The sequence below is a fragment of the Lingula anatina genome, chromosome 1, assembly GCF_051362555.1.
Source record: "Lingula anatina isolate TDL-2025a chromosome 1, LinAna3.0, whole genome shotgun sequence".
Taxonomy (NCBI): domain Eukaryota; kingdom Metazoa; phylum Brachiopoda; class Lingulata; order Lingulida; family Lingulidae; genus Lingula; species Lingula anatina.
The window spans coordinates 50,783,661-50,810,572 of NC_141767.1; the positions used below are offsets into that span (position 1 = coordinate 50,783,661).

Here is a 26,912-nt window from a genome sequence, read left to right on the forward strand (position 1 = left end):
TACAATGTAAAACATATTTATTTTCTTAAACAAGTTTATGAAGGTCTCAGGTTACAGTAGCATTAAGCCAAACTATTGAAATCTTTTCTCAGATGCAAACAACAGCTTGCCTCTACTTGGGTTACAGCTTACACAAACTTGCTTGACCCAACTTAAATTTACTAACAATGTCCACATGAGCTTTACTTCTAAATGTTAGTTATTGCGTTATATAATTTTTAGTATACATTGGCAGATCATGTAGCATACAGCTACAGAAGTAATATCAGCAAGATTTCTATGCTTGATTTCACGGATGAAAAACAGTCATGAGTTGGATGTAGTCTAAATTAAAAGATGCATGACTGAACATATTAGTTTGAAAAGTTGTTTATATAAAGTACAAACAAAACTTTTGATATACTGCCTCAGTATGTTCTGTTGCTAACTCAATATATTGTTCACTTATTACCTGTACCAGCAAAAAGCACTCTGAAAAATCTACTCAAATAAACTTTAACCTTTGGTAAACATAGGTGTGAAATAACAACTTATAAATATTACAAGACAATCTTGTAAAAGATTAAAAAGTCTTATCTGCAGGAACAAACAAATTTTTGCAGGCTAAATAGATAAGATTAGGAATAGTCATATAAATATTGAGTCATCATTTACAAACAAGTTAAATAAATAAACCTACACTTATTTGTGTAATTAACTTTAAAACAGCATATGTGGACTAAAAGCACCATCTGATTTTTGGCGGTACTTTTCAGCCCAGGTCAATCATAGATTTTCATCATATTTACTCTTTTGAGAGCCTGCATCTTTCTTCCAGGTCGATTCATGCAGAGTATTTTAATTCTATTATATTTTCTGCAGACAGATCTCTAAGTCACTGATTCTTTTGTTGTAATTAAAGCATTTGCCTTGCTTAAAACAGTAACAGGTGCTGATGTAGGTAACAATAAAATTACAAAATATATTATGTACATATACGCACACTACACAGGTTATCAAAGCTAACAGAAGTCCAATATCAGTGCATCTGACTGGCAGCATACTATATCATTTGAAGAATCTGTATAAGGTTTTAACTGTACAAATTGGCACTTAATTGCTCTCATGTGCACAGCAGTAGTATTAGAACACAATAACATAGGTCAGATTCAGAACCACACATTCACACTAGTTGGAAACATATTTAAAAGATTCGATTTACACGTTCCATTTTCCTGTGAGGTAGTCAGATGCATAACCAATTTTTCTTTTTATTCATCTGAACTTTAGAATTTCAAAGTCAGAAAAAAGGTAAAAAACACCAATATTTTGGTGATTACAGATATACCATGTTACTATTACAAGGAATGTCAAACCAATTCTCTCTTTGTAAAACTGGCTATGTCTTTCAAGAAAGTTTCCACATTGGCATCAATGCAACTGCACCACAGTGAAGGACTAAAACCCTGGCCACACCTAAAAATACATCTGTCTGTAATAAAAATTTTTTGTAGCTCATGGCCAGACTATTCACTTCTGTTATTTGCAAGCATGCAGACTGAAAAGGGTGTGAATACCACAAGAGCCACTAGTAATAAACTGGCTACTGTCTGGTCACATTCAACACACTGACTCATCATTGGCACCAATCATCTTCATATCTCTGTTCTCAAGCTCTAGAGTCAACTGTTCAATTTCAGACTCTAACATGCGATTTTTTCTATACATCTGTACATAGTTCAGTTGTAGTTGTTTCTGATATCTAACAACCTTGTCTTTTTCAGCAAACCACTGGTGCTTTTCATTCTCCATTTGTTCTCTTGATTCATCCAAAAGTTTTTTTGACTTTTGTAGCTCCAATCTTAAATGCTCCATTTCTTGACAGGACTGTTTCTCCCGATCGTTAACTTTATTATTTTCTCTTTGTTCAGTTTGAATTGAGGTTTCTTTTATGACTTTTCTTCTTTCTCTCTTCATGACTTCCAAGTCTGCTTTTACTCCCTGTAATTCCATCTGTACTTCACTGAGATCATCCTTGAGTTTTTCAATAAGTTTATTCTTATCCATTAGTTCATGGTGTTGTTCTTTGAGTTGTGCCTTCAAGGTCAGGGTTTCATTAGTTTTTGACCCTGACTCTTCTTTGATTTCTTTAAGTTGCTGCTTTAACAAAGATATCTCTCCAGACTTTTGACAAATTTCCCATTTAGCCTCATCCTGTTGGGTTTTAAAACTTTTGAGGTCTTCTTCACATATCTCCAACCTTTTTTCTGCTGCTTTTTTGTCTCTGAGAAGGTTTTCATTTTCTTCAATCATAGCCTTCTTTTCTTGCTGAAGTTTATAGACTTGCAGCATGAGAGACTGTTCCATTTTGAACATTCTCTGCTGCTGAACTTTTTGTCTCCTCTGATATTCTTCCCTCATATCTTTCATTTCCATATGCCATGATAGTTGCTTTTCTTCATAAACTTGGAAGATAACCCTCTCATTGTGCTCCATTGTTTCACGAAGGTGGGATATTTCAGTGTCTTTTTCACGTAACATGACTTCCAGTTCTCCTACACCACTGTCGCTTGGAGAAGGTGTCTGCTGAGGGTAACTCCCTCTATGAGTAGAGGACAGATGGCTTACATTTGACGAGGCAAATGAGGAAGGCCTTTCAGGTAATTTTGGATAGTCTGTGCTTCCTCCTCCAATAGAGCGATCCATCTCCATTCCAAAAGAATTCTGGGAAGGATTTGTAGACTGATAATCCTGAGAACCATAGCCATCATCTTGGCTGGTTTGACTGGGAATTTTGCTGTCACGAGAAGCTGTCTGTGATGGGGAGACATAACGCTGCTGAGCTGGCACCACTGGTTTAAACGCAATTGGTCGTATCACTACCTTCCCTGGCACCTGCAAAACACATCAAACTCTGACTTAATCCATGGAAAACTCGACAAAACAAAAGATTTATGAGACACAACACGCTGATAAATTATTCCTGCAGGAAATCCTACTATATGAAAAATAGCTTAAATTGCAGAAACCACCGACTAGCATTCTTCACATGAACTTATCAGAAATATAACAAACCTTCACCCAAACCATCACTGATGTCCTTCCTCACAACCAACAATGATATAGAGCACAAATGGAATTTGTCCTAATAGCTTGGAGTCAATACTGAATCTACTGTCAGGTGAATGTAGTTTGCACAGTCCATGACATCACAATCTGCATAGACTGTAAATGAGTTAGCCAGCAGCAGGTAGTGTGATTTTAATATGGGGATGATTAAGTGCAACTGTCATCCTACCCTACTGCCTTTTATATTCTATTCATTATAGTAAATTGATTTCATTCCACCCCTTGTGTGCCAACACATCTGTTCATTTACACCAGGGTTGTACAGAAACCCCTTGTACAATCACAAAATGCCCCTGTAAGAAAGGCTGTTTATGTTTTTTACCCGTAGGAAATAGGCATTGCTTCCACAAATATATAGGTGTCTTGCCGGTGTTTATTTTGATTGTCCCAGCACACCTAGCTGGTGAACATGGTGCTGTTTACTGGCCTAACAAACCATGGCTGTTGACTGACTTTATCATTCAGTTGGTACTGGAGTTTTTGCCACTTTCTTTTCAGAAAGTTTGGATTTAATCAGGGGCGGGCAATTTTTGATTTTATGATAAATTTGTTTTTCCCTGCCTATATTTGGATATATTTTCTGTAAGTACAATATTTCACAATTGATGTTTACCTAACCTATAGATAGGAAATGTGCCTCATGGATCATGAAGAAAGAGGCAATAGAAAACCCTCTGCCTTTCACTCAATAGTCAATAGCAAGCAAAGTATTAAGGAGTGGGGTCTGTGTGTGGAGTGTGCACCCATACAGAAGTAACTGTGGGATGTATTCAACTTGGTCAGCTCCAGAAAAGCAATGGCAACCAACCCTTTTAATGTGGCAAACAATGCAGAACAATCCCAACACCACATGGATCATTGAACATGCAAACTGGCTGTACAGACATAAACAAACCTTACTGTTTGCATTGCTCCTACCTTAGCTGCCTTGTGTATGGCTGTGTCATGTTGCAGCTCTGCCTTCCCTGTAGGTGGATTCATTGGTAACGGCCTTTGGCTTGACCAGAATAAATATATGTATTCTGGTCACTTCTGTCCAACTTTCTATAACACAGGTCAAAGGTGATCTACTTTTGCCCCTATTGAACCAGTAAACACCTTTTCAAAGCAGAAACAAACTGCCCATTAAAAATCTTAGAATGCATTGGAAAACCTGACCTGATGCATTCACCAACAAAACATGATGGTTTGTGCTTTGGTGCAGTCCCATGCTGGCAATGAAAGCATACTCGCCATACTACACTACCCAGTCAGAGTCAGACGATAAGCTATCAGATACACAGCTGAATGCTAAACTATCCTCTTTGAATGCGATCCACTACTAGTCGTCAGAACAACTCTATTATCTATCTTCCTATCTCCAACCCTGTGCACTGACTAAAACAAGAAACTTTTTGTCAGGTGGGGAGCAAAGGAAATACTAATCAGTGATCTATTGACAAATAAGGACACCTGCATTGTACTGGGGAATACAACCTATCTTTAATCGTAATTGCATTCTATTGTGTCTGCCACAGTGAAAAATTAGTGAGCCTTGGTAATTTCTAGGAGGAGGGCATTCCTTCTATATCCTGCAACATGATTTAAGCAGTCAGTATAGTTATTTCAAACCCTTTCTATTATTAATTTATCTATAGTTTATTATTGCAAAGGGGGCAGATAAGTTCCCTTTTAATATTAATTTCCCTGAGGTCCTAATTGTTGTGTTGAGGTAACCAAGTTACTATTATACGTAACTTAGATGTTACCGTTTTATTTTCATATTCACTTTTTTCCTCCCTCTTATTCAACCTTAGTCATTCCTCACATTACAAAAATTATTTCAAATTGCCCTATTTCATGGCTACAGCAATAAAAATGTAAGAGAAGATATAAAGATTTTAGGAGAAAACTTGATATTTCCGTGGCAGGGCGTTATATTTCACCTGATTTATGCACAGGCAGGTGAGATAATAAATTTCTGCCGCTCTGCCCTCAGCCTGATGGAAACATTTTTTCACAAACATTTGTTTGCCATACCTGATACACTAATCTGTATGTTATGTGTTTAATATTTACAACCCAATCCTAATTTGATTAACTGCAGTCAGCTATCTATTATCTCTCCATATGATCACAGCAATTTATAACTCATAGGAAAATTTTTTTTAACTAGGTTTTTTACATTAACAAAGAAAAAATCCTCTATTCTTCTCAGCAGTAAACTTTTCAGCCTAAACCAAAAAGCACCATAAAAATGTAATACCCTTTAAAACCATCTACATAGTGAATCACACAAAGCAGTTGGTGGTGGAAGAGCAAGCTGTCAAATGCACAAGTGCACATACCTGCAAACACACCTGCTGCAATCTGAACCCTCACATATTATGTATTTCATTCCTTTTTTCTTTCATTTTTTACATTCACCCATGCATACTATATAACAAAATATACAACATATTCCAACATTTACCTGGCTGAGAAATCCACTGTATGGAGTGATCTTTGGAGGATGTGGTGGGTGGTCAGGAAGATCTTCATAGATGTGTCCATGATGGTCATCTAGATTGTCTAACTGTTCGTTACTACGGTAATTACGCTTTGGCACTGGGGCCTGGAAACTACTGCCTACACCCATATTGTGAGGCTGAGGTGACCATGTCCTTTGGTTTGACTTCTGAGAGGTGCCTTTGGTATAGTAGTCTATATGGAAGCTTTGGTGAAAATTGGGATAACTGTCTGGTTTTGTGTCATTTAATGGTGGTTTGAAGTAATCCTCTGTGACAAAACGATTTTGATTTTTGGCTGCTGAGCGTTTTTTCTTTCGCTCTGTGATTGTGGTTACGTCTGTATAGTCCTGGTTGTCTGGTTCCTCAGGTGTAGATGACCTGCTTCCAAACATAAACTTTAGTTCATGAGAATAGGTGGAATAGGCTGAGTAGCTTGACGGTGGGGAATAAAATGTGTCTTCCAGATATGAGGTTGATGGCTCGTTTTCCTCAGGAAACAAAATGTCTGTACTAGTCACTGCTGTGTCTTGGGCCATAGTCTCTTCTTTCTATACCATGGCTGCAAGATAAGAAACAAACATACAATAGCTTGAGCAGAAACATTGGGAAAATATTATTCCAGAAGTTGTTCAATGCAATAATTGCACCAAACATTCATATTGTCTGAACTACCAGCAACTTCATTGAGTTCTGATGTGGTGCTTTGTGCCCCAGCCTCGCGGTACTGCACTTTGTAAAACAACCCGATCCAGGCGCACAATGTCCAATAATAGTGAAACATTACCTTGTTAACATGCAGTAGCCCCAATCAAAACATAAGCCCTGCACAGCATTGTGAAAATCCCCACAGGCTTTCAACTCCCAAATCTCTTCTATCTGATCCAATACACACAGCTTTGTGAGCTGTCAGGGCCTTTTATCAGGTGTCCGTAGCAGACTCTGAAGTGTCCTTCATAATCCAATGTACATTTCCAACACCATTTGTGATTATTTAACAAGGCAACAACTGAAATACACAACCTAAAGCCTTGAGTTCAATATATCAATACCATGGCTCCAGATTTATCTGAACACATTATGTCCATTACAATGATGACATAACATATAACTTACTATATGGTGGTCAATCAAGCTCTAGCTGATAAAAGAAACACCAGTATACAAGAATGACTTAACAAATCCATAAGTCCCCTTGACTTTGTGACACCACCAAGCCCAGCATAGTTACTAAATACAAATGACATAAGGTTATCATTTCACTCAGGACCCAATACCAAACAGATCAAAGCTTCCCTATCAATGTCCAGATCATATCAGTCCATAGTAAGATGGGGAATCTTTCTCAAAACAGATAACTGACTCTCACTTATCCTATTTAGCTTGTAATTTTGGTTCAAACCTTAAAATTTGTTAGTTCATGTGCAAAGCATTAATGACACAAACATTTTAACTGTAAATAATCGCTTTTTTTAAATATAGGATACCAGGTCAGTTTGTCACATGTTCTACCCAATGTCTGTGACTATCCAACTTTACAGAAGTTACTTTAAGCTTGAAATGGCAGAGGACACTGCTGGCAGTTAATTATCCATATTCAATACAAATTCATTTACAGAGAAAAACAATTGGGTTAAAGTCTTACTTTCCATCTACTTCTTTGTGAGTTAAGTTCTCCTTTCCATGTTGCCTGCCTGCACACCTCCAGCCGTTCAAGTCCTACAGTAAGTATCACAAGCACTACTGGTGTCAATTACTAACATCTACCAGTGAAAACACAATGACCCCTATCCTACCAGCTTAACCTACTAATCCCAAGGTGGGGCGATCAGAGGTAGGCGGAAACAAAGCCCTGCACAAACAAATAGTGCCGACACAAAACATCCATGGGCATGATTCAATAATCCTTATTCGCTAAATATGTGTAAGAATAACAGCCAGCTCCTCAGCAACCTTTGAAGGAGTACCTGATCAATTCTGGAGGAATTCAATCCTTTTATTAACCACCAGACACTCAAGCATGGTGTCACTGCTCCTTCAACAAGTTGAAAACATCTGCCACTTTTTTCCACCCTTGTGAAGACAAACTATGGTAGAAGAGGCTGCTGATTCCTCTACTGCTGGGATAATCTACAGGAGCTGGGTGATTTATACCAAAGTTAATGAATGAAAAAAAGCAACAGGCTTGGTGTCAAAAGAAAATGTAGGAAGCCCATATACTGACCACAAAATAACTAAAGCTGGACCACCCTCCCTCCAACTATAATTCATGCCATAAAGCATTGTAAAACACAATTTAAAAGGGGGAGACTGACAGATAATGTTTCATTAATTTCATTTCTTCCCCCAGAAAATGGAAGTCAATGCTTTTTTGTGCCATTGATTTCATTTTACCTAATTTGAGCTGATCGAAATGGTAAACTACATCTTGGGACATTGTTTTTCTTGGTCTATTGCATATTCTGTACATTCAACCAACCCTCTGAAGCTTTGAAGTACAATTTATAGTCAATTTTAAATAAAACTTAATCATTATAAAAGAAAATTTGAAAAATACAGACTACAAATGATTACCTGACAGTGTGTGAATCCATGCATTTCAACTCCGTAACTACTAACATGACTTGAAATTTAAGAACAAAATCACTTATAACTTAAACAATTCCAATGTCAAACTAGGAAATATTTTTATGCATCATCATTATGGAATGCACAACTTTAAAGTTCTGAAAACAACCTTCTCCAAACCATTTCTGCTGAATAAGTTCTCATTTATTGTGTGGTAATGTTAAGCACAAACAAAATCACAAAGCTACTTTAACCCATGACTCATTCATGGGAAGTTCAGGTAGATGTTTTGGAATTTACAACTGTTATTATTTAAGTAATACCTGTTATTGGTAGCAATTGTTTAAAATGACACATTTTTAAAATCTTAAATTATAGGTGAGACAGTGAAAAAATGAGCTATGAAACACACAAGGTGCAAAAGAATTTCTTAAAGATACTTTTAAACTGCTGACTCAATATTATAGACTCTTCAAAGATAAATCTTGAAAGATGACTGTATTTGTACCTTTATCCATTCAAGGCAGATTACTTAATGTGATTGAATAAAAAAAAAATGTTTTAACCAAGTATTGAACATGACTGAAAAAAGCAATAAAAAAAGTTTGGTCGACAAGTTCAAAGCAGGTAAAACACTACAGGTAGACTTAAAACATTGTCTGAAAAATCCACACAACATCAGTGTTTTTTCTCTACAACTGCCTCATCTTAAGGACACTAATCCTTTTTTATCAGGCAGTCATATATAATTAGACTGCTCATGCTGAGGAGTCACAGCTGCAGTGGTGGTTTGGTTTTCCTGGTCAGGTGATTCTTTACTCTATTAAGAAAGTGAAAGAAAGAAAGTGAAAGAAAGATTACCAAAGAGGGTAAACAAAAGAAAAAAACAAACAAATAAAAAAACTCTATCTAATTATGAAAAAAAAGCAAGAAAGGCTTCCACATCACCCTTTCAACTAAAGATGTGGTCAGATTGAAATATGTTCTCAATCACTAGAAAAATTAATAGCTAGAAATAATGCTGACACAAGTAAATGGGTTGTCTATGATCAGAATGGACCTGAGCACAACTTTGCATGCAGTATGTACAGTGCATGCACAAGCTAAGGATTTGTAGTTGCACAGACCTGGACTAAAAACAAATATGTCCATCTTCCAGGGTGACCTGATAATAAGGAGAGCTGGGAGGGAAAGGCCAACATAAATGTAATGTCCACACTTTTGGTGTGTATGCTTTTCTCTTTTGATCAAATTAAGATAGAAATGGTTGCGTCAGTACTTGGCCAGGTTCACCCTTTGTCAACCCTCCAAATGTTGACTTTTCACAGTGGTAGAGTGTTTAAACTGCACTTGAGAGATATGCTCAACTACAGCCGATTTCAACAAAGCCCTGAGAGTATAGTCCTAGATTACCAGAATAAACCCAAGAGCAGGCTCCTCCACCCACTATTGGCATGTTGACTTGGCCATCAGTGTTCCCTATATCAAATATATAAGTGGAATTACTAAGTCCAAGGCCTATGTTTGTATTATCCACAATTTTGTTTGACTTGTTCATACTGTGGTGCCAGGAACATGATTTTGTCATATGCTACATGAAGTACTCACCCATAGAACAAGCCCTAAAGTGAAAGAAAGAAAGCTCTGAACTGTTTAACCAATGCAAAATCTAACAGAGAAAAACATACTTAAGCATTTGCCCAGCAACCAACCTGATAGGTGCAAACAATGTTGTATAAAGTAAGCCTGTCATAAAAAATTGAGATATGAAAGCAAGTTTTCAATTTCAAAGTGCCCCCGTATAAACTTCATACAACACATTAATGCCTTCACACTTCCTATGGTCTGGAATTTAAAACTTTCACCTGTATTTGAAAAGGCTATTAAAAGCATTATTGACCGAATATATTACAAATATTTAACACAGAATTTACATTATTTAAGCAAACAATTAGAAAACTCTCAAAATTCTCACCAAACTAAGCCTGTTTTTGTTAATCTCAATCCCCTATACCTGCTGTATTACTCGTCTTTTGTACAGAATAGCTTGGAGCACAGACCCAAGCAAAAGAGAACTAAGGTTTATAGGCCAAAGGTATCAACCTACAAAAAATAAAAATATCAGTCTTTTGAACAGTGTCATGACTAGAATAATATTATCCAAAAGAAGGTGTAAAAATTGTACTAACATGAGGGAACTGCTTTGAAAAGACATCACGGAGATACTGTGTGCACTGCATGTTTATTTTCTTGTCATTGGATAAAGTTTTCAATTAGTCCTCAAACCTGCTGCTCCATTTCCCACAGCATGTTGAGAAGAAAAGACACCAACATCAGAGACTGCCAACTTCAAAATCCCAGTCTTTTAACTTGCACAGCATACCCAACCATCTCTCTCTGTAATCTCTCACTCTCTCCCCTTATCAGTAGCTTCTCTTGTAGGGAAGAAAAAATATGTAGATATATTCTGGCACATGTAGCTTATTGATTCTTGAACTAAGTTTCACAATACTCTGACAATATGATGAGCCCACAAAAAAATGAACTTCCTTAATGTAATGAGAAACCTACTATACACAAGCCTTTTCCTTGAGGTGAAGATATTTACAGCAGAGAGATCCCAGATTACCAAATAAACTCATCTTTGCCATTAAACAATTCCAACTAATGGACACCTCTATTAGGTGGTCTCTTAACATTGATAAAACAGGACTACTTTACCTGAAAGATTGGCAAAGCACCTGCACAACATGTCAGGTAAACTTATACTACCAAACAGCTGGTGATCCAAAATACAGAAACACTTAAGATATTAAGACAACACACCTTGCTGGCATTATGATGACCCCATACACTGAAGATGTATCAATAAGTTCACTACACAGGTTCTGCTTGAGTGGTTTACACTAATGTTCCTCTTGATTAAGATTTATGCAATATTCACCTGGACAAACCTTTCAGTGTTAGATAACAGTTGGTAGCATCTAGAATATATCATAGCCTTCACTGACATAGATAATAGATGTTCTGAGGAGCTGCATTGGTTGCCATACATACAAAGTAAAGCATCCTAAGCAGATTATAGAGATGCCAGGCCCCCTCCTCCCCCTCCACACCCATTCAGCAGGTCAGGCAGGTATCATTAATGTGCTGAATACAGATGCTTGTCGTGCTTTGATAACAGACAATAAAAAAGAAAAGAAAACAGTACATATATATACTTTCAAGCACCCCCTCCCCTCCCTGCTACCACCAGTCTTTACTGGTATCATTAATAGAACTGCCCACTTGTCAGTACCATCAGTGACAGTAACATCCTGTAATGTTCTATTCTGTAACCAGCATGTGCTACAGTTGCCTGTCACCCCCACCCTGCCATCATATTGGCTATGGTTTACACAACATCCTACTCATTAGCTGACCAACAATATACCCACTTCATCTCACATCCTCCTTTCTCCTTTCAAACAATCACAGGAGTTGTGATACATATTTCCTAATCTCCTAATGGAGGAAACTGTAATACACTCACAGAGTGTTTTAGCTATGGGTTTTCCCACTCCCTGTTGATTGTAGGAGACATACTGGTCAAGTTCACAGCAACTATCAGCAGCTAGAAGAGATAAATGAGATCTTGTGCTAAGAGCTCTTTGCACAATTATCTATAAATTGGTATATGTACTACATAACTTTTGATGTTATGTTTATATCACCTGTAATGAAAGTACTGACATTTTGCCTTGATATTTGATATTTTTCAATATTATAGAGCATGTAAAACATGATTTATTACACCAGAGGGCAAAAATGAAGTACAGCAGTAGTCATATGTTCTTATTAACAACATAGCATGTACTGCTAGTTGCCATATTATACGTACATTAGAAAATACAAAATCAAATGAAAATCAGATCTTCAAATGAGGTTGGCAGTTAGGCAGAAAAAGTGACTAATTGTATGTACATTTGTCTATAGTTTGTTTTTCAATTCTGCCAGAAGGGGATGAATCTAGATCAACTTAATCCACATAACGCCTCCATTTTCCTTATCAGAACATTTTACATTGTCTCGTGTACCTGGTACTGCTCGGTTTACTTCTCACCTAGGTGACACCTAAACCTTGTATGCTGCAATAATTCTATGCCTCAAAGGAGGTACATATCCCCTCAGTGTGGGTACAATGCTATGCTACTGTCAATATGTACACAATTATCCCCCTAACAAATGACAATTTCAATATTTCCTAACTCATTAGGCTGAAATTGTAACATTTCCTATTAATTTCAGACATTTCCTTCCATGATTGAGAATTGCCATTTCCAAAAGAAAGCATATGATTTCCTCTTATGACTAGGTATTTCTAGTTTAAATTACTTTCACTACAGGTGGATGTTTTGGAAACAGTGATACAATGAGGTGTAAGTGTCCCTCTCACCTGCTAAATTCATGTTGCTAATAAATCTCTAGACAAGAACGACCACTTGTAGCAGTGAAAACACCTAGATACAAAATATCATTAGGGCAGTTGTTATACACTTACTTTTAAAGTCTTGCTGTAATCTGGGACACGATGTTTGGTGGGTTCTAGTTGAAATATACTCAAGGTCTAAATTGGCCTGTGGATCTGTAAGCCTATTGGTATATGAAACTTTTCTTCACAATAGTGTCCTGTGAATAAGCTGTTCTGCTTAATCACTCAACAGGAAAATCTCAGAATAATGACATACTATTCAATGCCAGTCTCCCAGACTTGTCAAAAAGGTAGCAGATTATATTATTAGGAGAGCATTTATTTCAAAATGATCTTTGGGTTACATAAAGCTCCTATTACTTCAAAACCTTCTCTTCAAAGCAATGAAAAATAAGGCTTTGCATTTTTTGCCTGTTTTTTTGGTCAAATTAAAATGCTATTAAAGCACACCCATCAGTAGTAGACAACAGGACACAATCCATCATAAATAACATATTTCTCAAAGTAAATAAAATGTATTCTTTCTTTAAATGCAAGTACCATAAATAATTTAAAACTGTGCCCAATTTTTGGGAGGTAAATTCCAAGCTTCTCTTTTAAACATATTCTTTCAAGATTTTAAGTGTTTTCAGTAACCTACTGTAAAGTAAAGCAGCATGAAAGGTCCAAGGGCCTATTCCTTCAGTAAGAGCAGCCCTAGTCTATCTTCGGCACAGCTCAGCAGCAGAGTGTATACGGTTACATTCCAATATACATATATACATTCATGTGTGTACTAGTAGCAACATGAAGGAAACAACCCAGCAGGCCCTGTCTTGTATCATGTTTACTACCTGCCTAAGATAAGTCAGCTGTGATGTAAGTCAGACAAGCAAGCTAATACACTTTCAAATAAAAATATGAAATCCACAAATAAAAAATGTCATGCTTTTAAATGAGAATGTAAGGAGATAAGATTGAAAAAAAGTTATCTAAGGAAAGACAATTACTGAATATGTATGACTAAGCCAATGAGGTCTTTCAGGCATCACATGAAACCACCAAAACCACACAATTCAAACCTTGAAAGCAATTTTAGAAATCATGAATTTGTAAAAATTTATCACAAAATTTAAATGAAAAACACAAATTTGAGCACAATCCACAACAGTTAGAAAATGCAACATGAGATGCCTAGCTAAAAAAGTTAACAAATATAAATAGGTTCTTATCCAAAAGCCAGTTTGCAGAAGCTACACTAATCCTAACTGACATATCACAGACAGACAATAGCCCCTGGAGATACACATGGCACCAGAAATCTGGGAGCTGACACTTAAGATGGCCAAATGTTTTGTTGAATTACTTCCACAATACTGTACTTCAACTAGATCTTATCTTAATTTACAGTGCACCATTTTTTGATGTTTTTTAAGGTTATGTCCTGAAAAATCTTGATAATCGTCTTGCAAACAAATGGGCAGATTTAATTCATGCAGTGAGAAAGTTTTTGAACATGGTACCTCATCACCTGAGTAGTCCTCTCCAGATACCCATCACTACATGTGAGGTCTCCGTGTTTTTTTTTTTTTTTACTGAACTCAAAAGGTATTCTTCTGTCCTATCAAAAAAAAAAAAAATTCTTTTGCACATGTTATCCACAAAGGGCAATTCTACTATAACACTGGCCACAAAGAGCTTACAAATATTACAATGTTCTTCTCAAATATGTGCTTTTTTTGTGCAAGTCCTCTGGCATAACTGTGACACTGAAACATTTTGGGCAATTTTTCATTCATTCTTAATTTACATTATCAGCTGAAATAACAATAACCCAAACTCACCTATCAATTTTCTCAAATGTATATAACCCTGGGTATCTTTTTCTTATGCCACAGCATTTTGTGACATCTCAATGATTGACATAACTTCTTCCTTTTCAACCCAACCCAAACATTGTCCTATATAAAAGAGATCAGATGCCCCTGCCCCAGGGATAACCCCCCTGACCCTACAGGGTTATGTGGTACTTAACATGGTGGCTTTTCTCCCTCAAGGTGTAATGTGAGAGTATAAGACAACAATACAGGCATTCTACCTACACTTCCAGCAGCCAGACCCCTTTAATCTGACCCTTTTATTGTTGGTGTACTCTTCTTTTATAATCAGGCAATACACCCACCATAACAATAGGAATATGTTCTCATTTTCACTAATACCAGTCTGTGTCAAGACACTAAAAAAACACCTCATTTCATACTTCATTAAATCACTTTGGGATATGCTCATAGTCGTAAGAGGCATGAAATTAATATGTCTCGTTCTAATGAACTTTAAGTTATTCCAAAGCATGACTCTGGTGACATTCCTTGCAAAAAAAATTAAGGTGCTTTAAAAATTTATGGAGAAACTTTTAACTTTAGTAAATGAATCATAATACTCCACATTAGCAAAGCATTTTTCTGCTTTGCCTTTAATTAACTCTTCTTTCTAACAATATTCTCTCATTCTTAGAAAATAGATGAACTGTTTATCTTGCATCTCAAATCATATGCTACCTGAACTTGAAAACACCAACAAAAATTCCAACAACCAACTTCTTTTTCATGTGGCAATATTCATATGCAATTTCTTTTCATTTTTTTCTTTGGAACTGTTTGACTTAAAGAGTCTACATGCTGTTTTCACAATTAGTTCATTGGATTATAAAATAAAGAACAGCATCAGTTCCAGGCTTTTTTCAGGCATTCAGTTTACTTTGATGTGAGACCATTTTGTTCAGCTTGTATTTGATCACATTGCCCCGGTATAGCTTTAATGGCAGAAAAAAACAAGCACAGTTAATTCATACACAACCTAAGTCTTTTTTTCACACTGATGCAGCCCAGGTGTCTAAAAATATCATATTACCAGACTCTTTATCAATAATAAAACTGTAATAAAACTTTTCTCACAGTTGTTATTGGGCTGCATCCTTTACTCTACATTGTAAAAAAATCACATTGAATAATATATTACACAAATAAAATTTAATTCTTCCAATTACCACAGTGATGCAAAAAAAATGCCGGAAGTGGTGATATTTCATTGTAAGAACATCTCTGAACTTTTTTTTAGTCTGACCCTGCACCCTTTATGTGACAATGGTCAGTCCACAAAAAAGGGCAGTGATATTCCCACAAACTGAACAACTACTACTGTGATGACTCAGTCAGCTGGGGTAGAATCATCCTTTTATCGATGGGGTAAACAAGATTCTAGTGATAAAGTAACAGCAATATAAGTCTATACAACAAAACTGCATTTCCTTTACAACCACGGGAGAGATAACACATGTCTTTAGTAGACAAATGATCTGCGTACATTATGGTAGCTGTCAGTCACACTGGACATATTAAATCAAAACAGCCCCTCCCCTTATGACCAGTGCCCACCCAGATACTGACCAGCCATTCCCTAGGGGCACTGGTCAGTTTTGTAGCCTCTAAGTCTCCAGGTACAATACTTCTAGTAACTGTCAAAACAAAGTAATTAGAGTGGAGATAAATAATCCCTTCGTTATCACACCCTAAGATAATCCTTGCCATACCTTTTCATTAGGTCAACACCTGTCTATCAAATCACCTCACAACACTTCCCAAGATTAAAGTCATATGTCTACTTTTCCTTGGGAAGATATGTTAATCAAAAACTCTAAATGCTCAATCACTAAAAATTGACATAATGCATTTAAAGAAAAACACAGTACAGGTCTGTAGGCAGAGATTTCAAACAGCTGAACCTCCCCTTTGGCAAGAAAAATGTCTGCTAAGAATCAAATTTTGATTTGTTTTATGCTATTTCTCAAGAAGACAATGAAAAAAAGTAAAAAAATCTGCACCTTTTCAGAAAAAGAACACCCTTTTGCAATTGCTAGTTACAAGCCTTTCTGTTTTTACAGGTGTCCACTATTTTACTTTACTGCTATCATACAGCCCTGACTCACCCACACATATAGCTTCTCAGTTAACAACTTTTTATAAAGTTAAGATATAACAAAAAGTTATCCACTTCTAAGATGTGACAAAAGTTAACAATCGTGTGAAATTTTCAAATTCTTTTGTTAATGTGTCCTGTTACGTACCTACCGCAACTTGGAGAACAGTCCTCTCTCTCTGACATCCCACACAAGCTTCAACCTCTTACTCTAATATTCTGACATATGGGAAGGGGGTTACTCATGTGACAAATTAAACCCAGCAGCTGTCAGTGGGTACAGCTCATATCCTTAGCCCCTGAGGAAACCCGACAGATCATATGGTATAGTACAATATGTCTCCTTTTCTAAACAGACACAGGAATATATACAACAGGTATAGGGTCTGTAGGATACAATGAACCTTGACTGCATATTGCACTAAGAAGATGTTAGCTATACAATAGAGATGTGGCCATTTTGTTATCAGTAAGGTATCTTTCCATTCACAGCTTCTTTCAGTGCTAATGATAAATGGTTTCCTGTTTGGAAAACTTATCAATTATCTAAGGCTATATCTTTATTGCATTTAGTGGACCATTTTGATAAAAAGATTACACAGACTATCTTATCTGCTAATAGGTTTTTTAGCTGCAACAATCAAGCATCAATTAGCTCCAGCTAGGATCATCTAAATTGACAACTAGCTTTATGACCCCAAACACATGCATCAATGCACACACCAAACTGATGTAGAAAATTTACTGCAAGAAAATTTAATTAACCCCTGCACACTAATTACCTTCATCAGCCCCGATAACTTTGGTCTCGATAATTATGAACTACTAATTACACTCACATAACTGTCCAGCATCAAAAAGATATTGCTTCATGTTTTCATAAAGTTACATTCAAATCACTTCCAGTCTACTTACTAGACACAAAATGAGCTAATCAGCAAGGGCTGTCTTAATTAGAAATCAATTCTGCTCTCCTTTGATGTATAGTCAATTTGTCTAAAACAATTGTCCGATCAATAATACCTGGATGGTTAAATGGCCATTTCATCAAATTTGTTATTTACAAAATAAATGACACTTAAAACATCTTTTAAAATAGACATTCGCTGTTGTGGTCAACTTTTGAAACAGTACATAGTTGATTTCTTTTTTTCTATCTGAAGCAAAGTTCAGGTATGAACCAAAGTATCACATGTATGATTTCTGTACCCAAAAACCTTATCTTTGACATCCTATCCAGACATATAGCAAATCAATATCCATGGCACTCTGATATTTGACTAGTATCATATTTCAGTTTTTCTAAGCAAAACTTACACATGAGCTTTTCATTTTTCTCTTTTTTCACCTGCTGGTAAAAATAATAAAGCATGTTCAATATCAGACCCCCAAGATGCAATTCTGTTTTTATACATAATAAACACTCCTAAATTAGTTGCAAATTTGCAAATTTGAATTTGCAAAATAATATTGTTGTAGATAACAATTTCCACTGCAAGATGTTAGCAAATTTGATTGTCTTGTATAAAATAACACCTTTATAAAATCAATCAACCAATTAAAGGATCCCTTTTCCCCCAAGTTTTTGTAGCAAAATAATTTTTTTCAAAAAATTATATATAAAATGTAATGGGTCGACCAAAAATAACACAATGAAATTCTATTTTTAATTTATCAAGAATCATCTCTAGTATTAAATTGAAATTTCACTTAATAACACTATATGGTATTGCTTTTGGCATAAAAGCTTTGACTTAACATTCAACTTAACATCCCTTGGAAGCTTAATAAAAATGTAAAACAAACTTTAATGAAACAGAAACACTACTATTAAGAAGAATCAGGTCAATTTTTTTTAGTACATCTAACATTCAGGCCCAAGAGGGGGTTGGGTAGGGGTCTGTTCAGAACGGCCATTTTGTCCAGAAAGGGTCCACTTTGAATCAAAATATGATGTAGGTTCTATGCAATTTCTAAAGTGGGGAGGAGGAGGGGTCCAATTAATAAAACTTTCTGTTAATAACTGGCTACAGGCCTGATTTTTTTAAAAATAAAATAAAAATTAGAAATGGCAGCATTTTTTAACACACCACATGACAATTATTTCATAGAATCTATGCTTATCTATATGTTGCAGAATACTCTGACATTTGTGCCAACAACTTAAAAACTTGTAGAGCATATTCTACCTTCAGCAAATCACAGCTTACCTTCTCCTAGCAAAATTTGGCGACAACATTTTGCCTCTATGATGTTGTGCAATGCCCACCAGCCTGTTTTATACTAGGGTGTCAGACCAAACTGCTTAAAACCTTAGTCAACAATATCTGGATAAGCCGCTAAGCTTTTCTCTGCAGTCCCAAGTCCACAACTGCTATCTGCGATTTCCAAAATGCAATTAATTAAGCTTCCATAGATTGACATTAAGGCCAAGTCACCCAGGCTGCCTTTTAACGTCATGAAAAATGTTTGAGCTGTCTAGCAATTATCGATCACTGCCCCTGAGTTAGAAAAAGCATTTATTGACCCACTCCACTTGACTCAAAAGTGCCGCCACCTCTCTCTAGGTAGATCCCAACTAAAAAATTCTCTATACATTTGTCCAAATTCCCATACTACCTGCAGCAGAAATTGATACCCATGTATAATTTCATGATAAACTTAGTTTAGGGCCAACCACACATCTTTCAACTGCTGATAACATAATCAACCAACTTTTATACATTATCTATGAAATGACAAACAGGTCTGGCAATTGGTATTGGTATTGCAACTGCTATGATATTAAAATTAAAATCTGCAACCTAAGTATATTTCATTTGGAGGGGGGTTCTACGTTCTTTGCTTTAAAGAAAGGTACTCTCAAATTCTGCTTATTACTTTGTTTAATGAAGTTCTCCCCTAATGGCAGCATTAATCACAAGTGTGACAGGTGTGACAGGTAAAAGGTTGGGCTATGCGTGACAAGCTAGGACCTGGCACATATCGCCAAATATAACTGCAAGGAACATGGAGATGAGGGGTCTTCCAATTTAAACCCACAGATATAATCCAAAGAGGAAAGGTAGTTTGGATGGGAAGATAATGGGGATATGTGTTGGCTGCCACATGATACATGACATAATTTCATACCAAAAATACTTGTCTTGTTTTCTAACAGTCACTTTCTGAATACATTCAATATGCATTGTAGTATACATATGATGCATAAATTAAAATGAAATATTTCAAATTTAAACAAATTTAATAATTAAACATTTTGGTATTACACATGTGACTTGCAGCAACTTTATGTAATATATTTGAATAAGTAAACAAAATGCTACACACACCATACACACATAAAGTGGACAAACCTTGCAATCAAACCTAATTTACTAAGTGAACTTGTGCCCCAGAAAAAATTTTCATCAACACAAAGCCAATGTCAGAAGTGCATAAGTCATAGCAAATCAATTTTTTCAGGAACTTTTTTCTTCACCTTCTATAAAAAAATTCCAATGTAGGAGCATTAAAATTAAAAATGCACATACTACAACATCGTTTTTGTACTCTCTGCTTCAGGTGGCCCCAAATCATTTCCTATGCATGCCTTACATTTGATGTAATTGCGTCCCATTGTTGTTGGGTTCCAAGGGCACGACTGCACACAGCACACAGAGGTTGTATTGTCTTTTCATCTTCCAACTCAGTCAATATAGCCAATCACTAAAATCCCTTCCCAAATTGATTAAAGATAATTCTTATTATTATATTATGCATATATATCCTCTATTTTAATGGTATTTTCACTAATGAGGATAGCAGTCATTTAACAGTTCAAAGTCGTAACTAAGACATGAATAAGTAAATTATGTGTGGGCAGCATCAAATATCTAATTGCATTTCTATTTACAGTCTTTAAAATATGTTCTGCTTAAAGCTTTCAATAAATCACTATAATATTATCTTCTAGTGAAGTGGAAACTGTTATTATTGTTACATGCAGTATATTTTATTTACATTTTGCAAGGTTCAGTTTCAAGATTGATTAATATAAATGTACAATTGTATGGACAACTAATTATACATTCATATCAAACACCCATGTTAAATCAACATTTGAATTATTAATGATGAAATTTAATTTTAAAAATTAAGAAAATCAGCAATAATAATATGATCGTACATCAACAACAGTAATATGATCATATTGCTCACAAAAATATGCCCTTCTATCTTGGACAAATAAAAAGCCTCAATGAAGATTTTACCAGTAAATTCATTATAGTGTACATACCTCAGACAAATTCTATGATGGTAAAGATTGTTCTGTCAAAATACCAAATGTTTGTAAAAAGTTCAAATTAATCTACACTGGTACACCAAGTCTGGTCAGCTCATATGTATGGCATGAAATGATGAAAATAGATGCCTCAGCTGGCATCGCCCAATGAACCCAGGTTGGCCATCAATTAAAACAACATGACCACTGTCAAATTACCCAGTCAGATATGTCTACAACAAAGGGATGTTTACACTACAAAGTTGATGCATATTGCCAAGGGCAGGGCATTCATACAGCCCAATTATAGTGACCAGCTTTTTTCATTATTTTTCCCTTTGATGTATTTTTATTATACGTTACCATTGTATCTATATTCTGAGCACTGCTATGACAATATGTAATTTGGCTTATTTTATCTTCCAAAAAATACTTTAAAAAGTAATATCACTAAAAATATACCTATAAATTATAATAGCATGTACAAAACTTAAAATGTATACTAGGCACCTACTTCACCAGAATGGTAAAATTAAGAAACATTGCCTGAAGCAGAACACTGTAAAAAGAGCACCCAAACAAAAATAATGCATACATGCATGACTAGAAAAACACATATTTAGGACTACTTAAAGTTAATTAGGTGTGGACCAACATTATTTTCTTCACCTTAATGAACCAATACTCTTAAAGCAAGACACAATGCATGTCATATACACTTGAGTTCACTTCCTAACATTTTACCAACAGATTACTTAATAATTTCATAATTACACGCATGATGGCACAATAAACAAATCACACATCATTGTGTTTAGTTCAGCATGGAAATTATCTTTTCCCTCTATCAAATGCATGTATTCAAATTTGCAAATGGAAGAAAAACAATCTATTTCCCTATGAAAATGAATATCAGTATGGCACTCCATTAAGAGTAATTAAAAAGATTTACCAATTTTCAAATTTCTTTGCAGTTCGCTACAGCATCACTGTTTGATACCAATGATCCAAGATTTTCTGCCGTTGTTGCCTCCTGGTTGTTTTCTGGAACAGAGACAGGTAAATGAGTGACAGTCTTTGAGTCATAGCTTGTCCACATACTTTGCAAACCACACACTATAGGAGATCAATGTGAGGCAGCCTGACACTATTTACATAGCACTAATTCCAACTGTTGAGCTTGTTTCACCTGAAGCACCCCTGGATCACAAGTTTAAAAAGCTTTAACAAAACCAATTTATGTTCACAAATACATAAAATAAACAAACACATCTCAATTTCTGTTTTTTAAAGTTGACCATACTAAGTGAAGCAATGCTGCAGGTATTTGTTCTTGTAGGGAAAGAAATGTCCAGGTGTGTTATCTGCCAAAAAATGTCAGAGCAGCTGTTCTTCCCAAAGCATCAGATATTTGTCAGAAAACACAACTGCGGCCCATTTCAAATACAGTAGAAACAATCATACATTCTACATAATGAGCGTCTCTCTTCTGCCAATTCATTAATTACCTTGTGATTCAATATGTCACCTGACATGAATAATTAGCCAATTATGAATGAGTTTTGGTTATATTTAACTGCATAATGAAACAACTGTGTAATTCCTCCACATGTTTTCAGTAATTTTGCTATATTAGGAAATTTGGTAAACTTTTGCCTTTGATCCTCAGAACCACAGCTGGGACATGAAATTCTTGCTGGTGTGCATTTTAACAAAAAGTCTGACCGACTAATCCTGGACAATATCACAGATATCAGATCTATTCAATACATTGCATTTCTTTGTTGGATGTAGATATTACTGACATTTTATGTGTACTCTTTGTAATGTCATAATTTGACAAGTCTTACATTAAAATGCCTTAAAATGGATATTTAAGAAAAAAGTCTTACCTTACCAAATGCTTCAATGTTCACAGCTTAACGGAACTTGAATGAAGTTAGGACTGGTTGAACTATTCTTCCCACTTGGGGTGTAGTAATCTCTCTTTGCTGCAAGAAAAAGCAATACCTAATTGTTCAGCAAACATAAAGGCAAAGCAATTTGTGTCTCATATCAAAGTGAATAAAATCCCAACTGCTGAGCAAATGTGTACTTAATTCAATGTAGTCTTTATAATAAGGCAGCTGACCAAAGGTAATGATGCTAGACCTCATTTCTACCATCACCTAAGAATCACAAAGCCTGCAGGGAGAATAAACCTGGGTGATTTAATCTGTTCATAATTATAACACTTAAGATTTCTCTTCAAAGTCTGTCCTCTGCTTACTTACTGCACCTAATCTCCAAATCTTTCTTTAAACCGGACTCTGCTGCTAAGACTACACACAATCCATACCGCACATGGCTCCAGTGAAATGTCAAGTAAATCATTCAGGTATCCAAAGTTTCTATGGATGTTTTGAATGATAATGTCGGGCTGGGAATGTATAGTGGTCATAACCACTCCTACCAATGACCAGTGCTTTATATACTTATATATACTGCCAAGCTTGTCTAAACACACCAGGGGCCCTTACCTCAGTGTCCAAGACTTTTTCTGAATTACGAATGAAAGACACATTTAAAGATTCAGAAAGTCCATGAGAGAGCTCAACTTCCTTCATATTCTTCTTTAGATAATGACTAATATATACATTGATTGGCATTTAATTTGAAAGGCAGCTTCCCAAGGATCAATGGCAGTCAAACACTGATAGAATGTCCTCATTAATATATAACATTAATTCTATTACAACACCAACAATGTGTTTACATTCTTTGGCTTAACAGTGGAAAATCAATGGTTACTTGATATAAAAGAAATAATTTAGACCTTTTTCTTCTGGAGCACTTTGTTCTTTGTAAATAAAAGTTTACTAGGACCCTTATCCAATGCAAATATTAACTAATACTTTACAGAGTATCACGTCCTGTCAATAATGATAAATTTGATCTCCACTGGAATACAATTGTCAGGCACATGGGAAAAATCTGCATAAAGCTAAAAATTCAGTATTATCCTCACAGGATAAAAATCGGGGCCCTGTTGAAAGTATCATGGAGTACAGTTTACATGTATGTGTTGAAGATGCACAATCATGAAATGATGTACTGTAGTCACTGTGTAGTTTAGTTGCCAATACTTCAAATGAAATTTTATCCATGTACATTATTTTTATGATTAACTGAATGAACAACCTATACTAAGTAAAGTTAAAAAATGCAACCTCCTTCAAGGTTTTTTTTTTCTGAAAGAGATGAATTTCCCATGCCTACTTACCTGTAGCACCTCCCGAGAGTATTTTCTTTAGTTTACATGAGAAAGTTAAAATCAATCTACAGACAGGTACAGACACTATTTGGCATTTCAACCATGTAAAATATTTGTCACCTGTAGTGCTATTTGATTCATCAAAGTAATATCTCCAAGCTATACAACCAATTAGAGAAAATCAGTTAATCCCCAAATATGCCCACAGTCAAATGCAACAGTTGAATTAACTTTACTTATACAATGCCTGTTGAGATATATTTTCACTCAGAGACTATTCACTTAGTAGTTACCTGCAGAATTACACAAAAGCAATAAAACAATACCTTTTTATGACATACTAGTAAGTGTTGACAAATTCATAAATTTGGCACTTTTCTAAAGAGAGCAATACCACTGGATGTTTTATAGGTGGTAATAACCTGAAAATTTTTAATTACGATTTCAATTAACTCACAAAACAGATTTGTTACAACAGGAAGAAAAATATCAAACCTGCTGTAGCTTGGAAAATTCAAGGTATGCCTTACAAAGGATGTCTGATCTGCTCTGAACCTAGAAAAATACATGGATATGGACACCGTCTGGGATAATTTCTTTTCAATAAATGTCTTCTTCACAGTGAAGCTAATTCTGTTAAGGTCAGCAAGTAGACATTTCCATTGTACTCTGTCTATTGTAGTATAGAATATGAGGTACTATTAAGCCCTATATTCTACAGAAGAATGCAATATTTCCTTAAAGGTATACAATTATGGACTTGTAATCATGCACCCCATAAAATTAGCTTTGTAAAATCCTCGCAGACAGGGAAAAGGTCAGTACTTATAAAATTCCAGTATTAATATGGAAGAGGTACCACACCTGTTCATTTTCAATACATTACCAGTCAAGATCATGAACATTTAACCTACTTTAAGACTCTTTGTTACAAGATATTTTATCAGTCTAAGTCTGTGACTCTTTGTTATCTCCTTCTTTAGATTATTTATATGATATATCATGATTAATATGCTTATATGAGCACTATGCATTTGTTGCATTAACATTGATATACAATTCATATCTTTCATAGTTACGGATTTCAATATCTAATGGTCTGGTTCATATATTTACTCCATTCTTGCCCTCTGTCAACAGTGTTGTATTTTTATCATTACATAGGCAATCCCATCACAAGTTTTAAATTAAGTAGCCTCTTCATTACAATCCTACACAATCAATTTTTCTAATTACACTTTTAGTACTAAAAAAAGCACACTTTTTAAAATATTAATTAAGATGCAAATTATTCAAAATTATGTATGAACATTTAATGCTTTGATAATAAAAATATGCAAGGGCATGTGTAAACCTTAATGAGGAAACCTTCACTATGCATACATGTACACTGAACAAAAAACATGGGGCATGCTCATGCAATAACTCACGCATAATCCTTAGGCAATTTAGTCATTTTTGTTAAAATTTGAAATTTATTGCCTTTTTTTCCAAAAACTATTCAATTATAGAGGGTATCATGACTAAAAGGATATTATACAATATTATTCATTTTCATTACTTCATAATTTGTGTGGTACTTGTTTTAAAAAATACCATTATTAACTCTCAAAATTATATCAGAAATATCTTTTATATTGTGCATGAACGAAAAAAAAAATAGAAAGAAAGAAAACATGTATTTCTGTTAATCATCTGCAGCTACTTCATCAGTTGCACACCTGAACAAAGCTGCTGACCACAATTTTCTTTAGTAAATACTAGGTGACCACTGGGTGACCGAGATATTGACCAGGTCATTCAACAACAGGAAATTCTTTGAAGGAGTGCCCTCACCCTGCACAAAAAAACAAGCTGTAAAATGTTTCTACAATTAAACTATACTCTAAAGACAATTGGTGTCCATCATATTACAAATCACACAATAAGTAACAAAAGTATCTAAACTTCATGTTAATCTGTCCTTTTTTTTTTCGAAAATTACTGCCTCTTCCTGTATAGAATAAATTAATAGCAAGAACGATAAATGAGAGAAGCAAATAAAATAAATGTTTTCCAAAATAACTTTTTTAACAAATAGAAATAAAATAAACCCAACACTTTCCAGCTTTCCCCTACCTGACTGGCATAAGACACAGTTAAATGACTCTTTACATATGATCCCTAGCATACAGATATCTTACCAAGTAAAACATTCTCCCTTTGATATGCCAATCAGCATTGTTTGTGTGCAAATTCACCTGGTCTCATGCTTATCACCTGTCTATCTGGCACTGGTACAGAATAATTAGCAGAGACCTGATCTCACAGGGACCTCCACACAAAAGAATTGAGATGTAATTAGAAAGAGAGCCATGAAGTTCTTTAGGCAGCCGTCTTGGGAGAAATAATGTGTTGTAATGAACTCCCACAAGTTACTGGTACAAGTTAATTGTTAATCAAATTTAGCAAAGGTCAAGTGCTTTCTTAATTCACAAAATATAATCTTGAAAAAAATTCCCACAATAGAGCACACTATCAATGCAATTAGACTGACTGAAAATAAGATATTTTTCATTTGAATTTGCTAAAAAATGGTGACATGCTTGCTCTTCTCCTTTGAATTTTCTCTTAAGCAAACATGTCAAAATGAAGGCAAAAATTATTTTCCCCCTTGTGCCACCTCTCTTTAGCAATAATTCTTCCATGTGAATCTGGAAGGCAGGGTTTCTTCTTAATAAAAATAAAAATAGATAATGACCCTTTTTGTGTCTGAACACCTGGGCCACGTAATGGTGAGACATTTCTACTATTAATATAAATACTAAT

General features: G+C 35.3%; 1 protein-coding gene across 17 annotated transcripts; it reads right to left on the bottom strand.

Annotated features, from left to right (window-relative positions):
- On the bottom strand, positions 1-26,429 carry LOC106153665 (leucine zipper putative tumor suppressor 2 homolog). 17 transcript variants are annotated; one of them, XM_087001571.1, is made up of 6 exons: positions 25,826-26,200; positions 24,600-24,659; positions 22,749-22,842; positions 21,804-21,895; positions 5,561-6,156; positions 1-2,874 (listed from the first exon to the last, which is right to left on the bottom strand). In XM_087001571.1, exons 5-6 carry the CDS (start codon positions 6,131-6,133, stop codon positions 1,600-1,602), a joined length of 1,848 nt encoding a protein of 615 aa, XP_086857697.1. In that variant the 5' UTR covers positions 6,134-6,156; positions 21,804-21,895; positions 22,749-22,842; positions 24,600-24,659; positions 25,826-26,200; the 3' UTR covers positions 1-1,599. The 17 variants fall into 17 exon arrangements, with proteins under 17 accessions (XP_086857697.1, XP_013383124.2, XP_086857699.1 ...); XM_013527670.2 differs by having other exon boundaries at positions 22,744-22,842; XM_087001573.1 differs by lacking the exons at positions 24,600-24,659; positions 25,826-26,200 and adding an exon at positions 26,288-26,429.
- Positions 26,430-26,912: the final 483 nt, after the last annotated feature.